This window comes from Notothenia coriiceps, unplaced genomic scaffold (assembly GCF_000735185.1).
Source record: "Notothenia coriiceps isolate Sejong01 unplaced genomic scaffold, NC01 NC01_scaffold00023276, whole genome shotgun sequence".
NCBI classification, from domain to species: Eukaryota; Metazoa; Chordata; class Actinopteri; order Perciformes; family Nototheniidae; genus Notothenia; species Notothenia coriiceps.
Window position 1 is genome coordinate 505,653 of NW_011355977.1, and position 8,492 is coordinate 514,144.

The 8,492-nt window shown below is 38.1% G+C and overlaps 2 protein-coding genes across 2 annotated transcripts in view; one reads left to right on the forward strand and one right to left on the reverse strand.

Moving 5' to 3' along the window:
* Positions 1-1,829: 1,829 nt before the first annotated feature.
* Positions 1,830-7,599, reverse strand: ube2na (ubiquitin-conjugating enzyme E2Na). Its single transcript, XM_010781518.1, has 4 exons — positions 7,475-7,599; positions 3,932-4,178; positions 3,406-3,546; positions 1,830-3,071 (listed from the first exon to the last, which is right to left on the reverse strand). Exons 1-4 carry the CDS (start codon positions 7,502-7,504, stop codon positions 3,025-3,027), a joined length of 465 nt encoding a protein of 154 aa, XP_010779820.1. The 5' UTR covers positions 7,505-7,599; the 3' UTR covers positions 1,830-3,024.
* c1qtnf13 (C1q and TNF related 13) overlaps positions 6,972-8,492 on the forward strand; it is a 10,748-nt gene continuing 9,227 nt past the window's right edge. The window contains exon 1 of the mRNA XM_010781517.1: positions 6,972-7,280. The gene's annotated coding sequence lies outside the window, so the exon portion shown is untranslated. The remainder of the gene's footprint in view (positions 7,281-8,492) is intronic.

Here is an 8,492-nt window from a genome sequence, read left to right on the forward strand (position 1 = left end):
GGTTACAAAGTGTGGGTCCATTCATTCCTGGGCAATGTCAGACAGCTTCTGCTCGTATATTGTACCTACCATGGTGGTTTATCGCCGCTGTCAACACGCATGATTCAACAGACTCTCTCCCATCTGAGCTGGGAGAGGTGAGCTGCTACCAGCTGATCTGAGAGCTGCCTGTCAGCCCCAAGTTACAACCACTTTCATGTTCATCAGGATTGATAAGCCAAACATAGATCAAGTCTCTGCATACAGCTGCCAGCTCCACGGTGTGTTTCAGTACTGCTAACAGTAATCATCAGAAACACAAGTTATGGCTTTAAAAATGCTGCTTTCAAGTGCCGCTCATAAAATCTTCACCCTTAAAGATACTTTTAGAGCCTTTTTGTGGGATATACATAGCAGGACATTAACCGTTTGTTACAAACATACATCCAATTATCCTCCATCCTATGTTTTAACATCAATCATCCCTTTTTAATTATCTGAACATTTTTATATTCTGTTGTATTTACAGAAATTAAAAATATTTTAAAGAGGTAGAATGGTAGGGGCTCAATCATTTTCACATTGAAATGTACAGAACCAAAAGTAAATAGACACACAGACCAAAAATATACACTTAAATTAATAAATAAATAAACCATAATCTTGCATTTTCATTATTATTTGAAATGCCTAAACTCATACATTGGCAACTAAACTACTACTACTATTTTGATTCTGATATGCCAACTTCTCACTGTAACTGAAGCAAGCATAAGGCCGTCCCTTGCAGTTTTAAGGTCAAATCAAGAAAACGATGTTCAGCTGAGTGAGAAGCCTGCTGGTGACACTCAATGGTTATTTACAGCAGCATGTTGCTGGAGCAAAGCCTGTAATATACGGCTGTGCAGAGGCCTATACCAAAGCTCAGGGTCTCCCTCTAGTGGAGGTGGACTTTCCTCAGACCCCAGGATGTGTTCAAGGGTGAAAATGTTCAGAGATGTTTAAAAGTGACGGTGTCTGAGTAGCTGGATGTGTTTTCTTCTTGAAGACTGTAACCAAAGCCACTCATAATATTGGGACACTGATACAAATGTGTACCTCTGGTAGTCAGCCGTGTTTCAAAATGGCTCGTCTTAATTCTCACTCTCTCATTAAATAAATAGATTAAAAACAGACATGTAGCAAGCTGAGTTTAAACAACTTCCAATTCATTTATTGAAATACTATAAATAGCTTAAGTTATAATTACCAGTAGTTTAAAAACACAGAAAATAAAAATGTCAATCAGTAATAAAAAAAAAAAAGGCATAATTTAATCAATGTTAAATAAGGGCATTTTAATTTTTCATCAACCCAAGTGTGCCTTTGGTCATTTAGAAACATACTTTTTGTTACTATAATGAGCACTTTACAAGATAAAATAAGCAGCCTAAACTATTCTGAATAGTATTAAAGCTTTTTCAGTAGTAAATCAACTATGAGATATTCTTCATTTATTTCCCTTTTTCAGAGCCTCACATGTACAGTCTAAATAACTATAGTGATTGGAATTTACAATATAAATAAAGTGATGTAATACATTATAGTTTTGCTGCTTTTATTATCCTATTTTACAATATTTATGAAGGAAATTATAATCTACTACATTTATTTAACAACTATTTTTGTACTCTCATTTCAAACAGTCCTGCAGACCCCAAAATGTGTTTTCACGTATTGAAGATGATAAGATCTCAAGTCAAGTTGAACTACGATGGGAATAAGTGAGGATACAAAATCCACGTGGCCTACAGTAAAAAGTAATACAGGAGTAAAATAAAGGACATGATTGTGCACCATAAACAACTTCACCAAGGCAACCATTTATTAATCAACAGATTTTATTTACAGAACATAAAAGGTATGCAGATGGACTGTTTCAAAGCGTTCTGAGAGCAGGAAAACACTTCCTTCCCAGATTGATAGAAAGAATGAATTTACAAACAGTAAAATTAAATACAGACTTTTAAGGCCAAAAAACAGTCAAAACAATTGAGTGAAAGCCTTCATGATGTTTTGGAGTTTGATCCCGTAACAGCCCAGCATCTCCTCACCCACCAACCACACCCTGTCCACCACCAGGTCATCAAACAACTAACAGCTCAAATGTAACCGCTGCTTTGTGAAATAAATGCAAAGTAAACCACTGAGTCTTATAGCATTAAACTGAGAGGGCATACAGAGAGAAAGCAGAGTACTTAGTATGGCAATAGTAAGAAAGATTCACATATAAAAGACTTGATATGGTAATAAAACATATGTGCTAAAACTAAGGAAAGATCCACAATGTCCTCTCCGCCCTCCTCACTCTCTCACGCCATCAACAAGCCTACAGTTTACATTGAGAGTGGTTGAAACAGTTAATGTGACAGTAGCAGGCTCAGTTTGGGTTTTAGTCATAACATTTAATTTTCAATGCAGTCAAATGTGAAGAAGCACGGCTACGATAGATTATGTGTCCAGTTGGGCCATCTACACAGCACACAACTCTGGATGGCCTCCAGCTGAGGGTCAACATACAGTGGGCTAGTTTGCTGCTTGGAAAAAAAGCAGCAACACAAGGAAATAACGTTAAAATAAATGTTAAGATTATACAATGTTAACCACATCTAGTCAATCTCCGCCCATTCCACAACTCCAGGGCCCCCAAAACCCACCCCCCACACATACACCCTTTTGCCCCCTCAACATGCTTGTTTTCACGTTGGTGAAAGCTTTCTAAAATCAATGGACAAAGAAAGCCAGGTGAGTAGATCTCAGCTCATGCATTTGAACAGTAGTAAGTACGGACAAAGACGAGTAATTTCATTACTAGTATGCATTTAAATCACCAATTGTCAGCAGGAGTTTTTTTCCTTTACAATATATTCACGTTTATTTTTATAATATATATATATATATATGTTTATATATATTTAAGACTGTGTCCTTTAAATGTAATTGAAGTAGGAGGAGGCAGAACATGAGGAGTTGTGTTCACACTTGATTTCCACTTGTAGGGCTGCTCTACACCTCGTTTCTGCTTCCAGCATAAAGTCTGGTCCATGACTTGGCTGGAAAGAGTAAGAAAACAAAAGCAATATGAATGACGTTCATTTTACCAAAGTGGTTTGTTCAAAGCCTGCATTGAGACACATTTACAAAATCCCTCATCCCTCCAAATTAAACAAAAAGATCACAAAATGTAATTATATATTTGTAAACAATACATTGGGGGAGATCAACCAGGTTGCCTCATTCCTGCTTGCAAATTCAATTTTAGAATGTATGGTTGCCATTACTGAAATAACCAGCAATGACCTCAGGTAACAAATATGGTTCATTACTCAATGTTAGAACAATGTATTTAAAACCCTTTGTTGAACACAGCCAGATGAGAGCCCTCACCTGTTTCTATGGCTTCAACTTCATTGGACTTCCACTTCTCTGCAACGTCATTTGCGAGGGGATCATCAGGGTTGGGTGCACTTAGTAATGCCTGGATTGATAGCAGCACTGTGCGGATCTGCAGAGCCGGTGACCATTTATCTGAAAAATAAAAGAACAGGGATTAATAAAAGTCTAATTGAGGCCAGGAAAAGCAGAGGGATGATATCTTTTTGAAAGCTGCAGGAGTGAAGAGACGGTGCAGTAGTATTGGCGAAAAGCTTCAGTCGGGGGTCACAAGTGTAACATAAGAGGCCCTTGATCTTTTGAGCAAGATAAAATTGTCAAATCCCTCACTTCATTCACAGGGGAACATCAGAGGACAGAGAACGTACAGCGCTGTTTCTACAGTAACAAGCCTGACTCAACAGAAAGAACAGGGGAAAATAAACACTTTCTGTCAGTTGAAAACCTGCCCTTTATGCACAATGTAAACCACACACAGCTAGCCAAGCATAAACTGTTACATCACAGAGTGTTGACTTACCTTTCAAAATGTCTAGACAGATTCTCCCCAACTTGTCAACATTGGGGTGATATATTTTGGTCATGAAGCGTACTTTAGGAGCTGCCATGGGATATTCTTCGGGTAAAAAGAGCTCCAGTTTAAAAACGCCCCCCTCAAAAGGTGAGTCCTGAGGTCCACAGATGACCACATGAAAGTAGCGGGCGTTGCCTTCATCTGGCTCAGCCCGGATGCCTGGGACAGGCTCTGCAATCAGGCGTTGAGTTTCCTGGCACAGAAAGAGACAGGAAGACATTAACCTAAATAATATTTATCAGTAACATAAAGTGATTTAACCTTGTGCTGCAAAATGCATCGTTATCACCACAATGCACCACCTGCTAAATATTGTAGCGAAGGATGCAACTCCTAGCGTGAAGGTAGGGTAGGTGCACAAAGCATCTTTCACACCGTACACATTTAGAAGTAGCATTTCAAGCGCATCTCCTTCAGTGAGTGCTGACACTTCATAATTTAATGACAAGTAATACATTATTTCTGCTACAAATACAACTGTGGCTTGTAACATCTAGGAATGTCTCATATAGCATTACAGATAACTGCACTGTTGGAAACTGGTTTTATTTGTATGCAAACAGCTCAACCGGGATCACTCATTATGACACATTCTGTGAATCCCGTGCCGACGGCATCATGGTGCTAAATCAAACTCTGATCAGAAACAATGACTCAGCCCCTCTCCCCAGGAAACCACAGGCATATACACTTTATGCAGTAACCTGTAGGAGTACTAGTCATTCATTTCAAAGTACAAAAATGATACTCAAGAAGACTATCACCTTTTTGTTTTTACATTTATACATTTCTTTCTTGTTTACTTTGCCAAATACAGGGCCTGTGAAGCCATCTGAGATAATACATTTTGATTTAGGGCTCTAAACATTTTCTCTCCTTTTTCTTATATTGTCGAACTCTCGTGATGATTAAGTCTGACTTTGCTTTGTCTTAGCAGAATAGGCAGCATTTACAATTGCTGGATAAGGAATTTTTCCTGAAGGATACTCCAGCATTAATTCCGTCTGCATTTGCAGAACAGCCAACATTAGCACTTTCTTGAGCTACAATTGGCCAAAGTATGGTTTCTCTCAGAACTATTGAATAACAATATGCTGAAAGTGTATTGCCAACAACTACCTTCCCCATAATTAGATGAATCCTCCTTAGGATTTGTAATTACATATAGGTAAAACCTGTTTATTACAATTATTTATTCAAAATTATTATTCTTCTGCCAACAACTGAGAGTTGCAAACAAGATGTGAATCACCATTATTCTCCGACCAGACATTGCAATAGATGGCAGGTAGAAGGTTTACTATTGTCTGCTTGGCTTTTATCCTGGGGGGGGGGCGGTAGCGTTGCCTGCAGTAGAGGCAAAATGCTGAATCTCTGTGCACTCTGTAACTGTCTGCTAGAGGTGACACTGTCTCAGCCACCGCTCCACAGTCAGCCATTACTTTCATTTCCAACAACCACTGCAGCAAAGTACCTCAGTGTCAGCCGTGTGACTAACAGAAGAACACACCTCTACAGTGAAAGAGGAGCAGGTATCTGATATCTATTGTGGTAGGCATGAGGCAGCATGAGTGACACGCCTGATAGATGCATTCGACAACAGCAACGTATTAAAAGTGCAAAGGAATAGGACATCATGGCAGTGGTGTGCAGCTACTATATATAGGCTATGAACTATTTAGATAGCTTGATTTGAGCTACTGTTTTATGGTCTCCATTCTCCAAACTGTTTTCTAAATGTATATTCACAATCTTAAAACCTATAATCCCCCTGTTCTGTTCATACCTGAAATCAACAGAACAATAATAAATAAATAACATAACATCCATGCATGAGAAAACAGCATGAAGTAAAGCATGCCAACAGCCGGCACTCTTGTTTTTGCCGTTCCTTTCCTGAATGCAACTGGGAGTGAGATTCCTGAAATGTTTCAGATAACCCACAGACAAAACCATGCAGTGAAAACACAGACGAGAGGGGCTCCCAGTCCCAGTCACACGCTCCGAGGGATCAAGGGCTCCGTCCGCTGAGTACTGTTCCCAAAACGTCCACCTTTTCCCACCAACACCAGTCTGTGACCTTCTGACTCACCCACCTGTGCAGCCTGATCTCAAACATCATTCATGTCCCTGTTGCGGCTGGGCGATATAGCATATAGCATAGCACATTTGCATGTTTTCTGGTAATAAAATGAATAAATCCTAAGTGTGGTAAAATATATTGTTTGTATACTTATATCTAAAGTATATACTTGACTAGTGTTAAGTATTGCGTATTTAACAACTAGTTATTTAAATAACTAGTGAAAGGGAGAGTAAAAGGATTTTAAATAAAAAAAATAAAAAAGGTGTAGCTATGTTTACTGACAATGTATACATGAATGCATAACATTACCCCAATAGTTAGAGAGGAATCATTAGGTGTTGGCACGCAGGAGTAGAAAAATAAAGATGATAAAATGGGTGAATGACTAAGTTTGAATCGACTTTTTGGTTCCAAGTTAATCTTACACTTACCTTATTATTGGGGTAAAGGAGCATACATTTTAGAGAAGCTTGTAACCTGAAGGTTCAACATTTGAGTCCAGTGTGTTAATTGCAATTAACTCATTGGTAATGTAAAGTAAATAAAAACCTCACCATTCACTATCTTGAAAAATATATTCCTTCAAATTATTTCACATCATATTTTCTGAGAAATTTGAGTTATGATGCAATTGCTTTGTTTTTTTTTATTAGGCTAGTAATTGAGTATTATCTTTAGAAACCTATACTGAGCAGCTCGTTTTGGATATGGCCAACATCACTTTCTGATGCTGCCACATGAAGTCAGGGGCCAAAGTCTGCAGTGGAAGTGATTTCTCTTCAAGTATCAAACGTTTCATCTATAATATGTTGTTATGTGAATACTCACTAAGGATGGGAAACCGCATTAATGTATACAACATGGTACATACTTAGGAACTTCACTTAATGAAAAGGCTAAACTATGCGAAAAAACAAACAAAACAAAAAGATTATAAAAGGCGATTATCCCTGATGAGCAAAATTCATGTATGAAAAATATGACACAGAGATCATCAGGCTACCAGGGTCGCTTTAGCTTGTTCCTGTTGTTTTATTATCATTCACTCACAAACTAGCCGTTGCTAGCACTGTTAGCATTGTTAGCCAGCTATTCAGTCAGCACCACGATCTGAGCAAGGGCTATTAGAGAACACTGTTGTGCCTGAGAACTACATTTGGAAGATATGGCCCCGACACAGACCACATCCATGCTCCGTTTACACAAAAGGTTGGTGTATTTTTAACCCCAAAGTGTTTCGCTATCTGGGCACAGGAATTAAACGGAAGTTGCTTTAGCGTGCTAGGTGCTAACGTTAGCAAACAAAACTGTGAACCAGCACCGGGAGTTCAGACAGTGTATGTAGAGTTTCCACCCTGACAGAAAAGGGACCTTTGCTGCTGTTTAAAGTGTGTAATAGTTACCTTAAGGATCCTGCGGGGCAGTCCTGCCATCTTGTCTTAAATGCGGGTTTTCAGCTCTCAGTCCTCTGTCGCTGGCATTGACAGCAAACACACGTCTTCCGGGTTCTCTGCGTCATGGCAGGGCATGATGGAGCAACGCAGCAGTTAATGTGATGAATGTATTCAGAGGTGGGAGAAGTAGGCTACTCAGATCCTGAGTATAAATACCAGAGTGTATGAATACTCTGCTACAAGTAATAATCCTGCATTGCAAATGTTACTTAAGAAAAAAGTACAAGAGTATTAGCTTCAAAATATACTTAAAGTACCAAAAGTAGAAGTACTTATTATGTAGATATAGGACCATTTCAGAATAATATATTATGTTTTGATTATAATTATTGATGCATTAACATGTTTATTAAAGCTGGTAAAGGTGCAAAGTAAGTACACTTTCGCTACTACGTACTAAATTAGCCAATACTTATAGTGGTCATTAAGTATACTGATCGAAAGTACAATTATTTTTTAGTATTTTGTAATACCCTAAGCATGCTTTATTAACGTGTACATTAATTTCACTTCATTAGAAGTGTATTTAAGTACTCGTATAAAAAGTGCACTTTAATATATGTTTTTCTTCATTTGTACTTCATTGTACTTTTAAAAAGTATATTAACTTGCAAATACCTAAAGTGGTACATTAGTCTACTTTTAAAAAGTTAGATATTTGAAGTCCTTTGTAATACACTATTGGTATGCTTTATTTAAGTAGACTTTAATTTCACTTCATTAGAAGTGTACATAATATTATTAGACCCTCCAGAAAAACGCGATCCTTTACCGCATAATCAGCAAAATGGCGCAGATTTTTAAAAGGTCTCATATTTATCAAAAGGCCGCATAATCTCCGCATTTTTCCACACAAAGTTGAGAAAAAAAAAAGTTAACTCGTCTTGACGTGAAGTAGTGATGATGATGACTTGACGTCATCAGCTCGCGCATCACAGAAGGTAAACAACACCGTAGAGTGAACGTG

What these genes read in the sequence shown, in the direction of transcription:
- ube2na (XM_010781518.1), bottom strand. Translation starts at nt 7,504, where the DNA reads ATGGCAGGACTGCCCCGCAGGATCCTTAAG. An exon ending in CTGTCTAGACATTTTGAAAG is followed by an intron (nt 3,547 to 3,931) that starts GTAAGTCAACAC and finishes TTTATTTTTCAG; the next exon opens with ATAAATGGTCACCGGCTCTG. An exon ending in AGTTGAAGCCATAGAAACAG is followed by an intron (nt 3,072 to 3,405) that starts GTGAGGGCTCTC and finishes TACTCTTTCCAG; the next exon opens with CCAAGTCATGGACCAGACTT.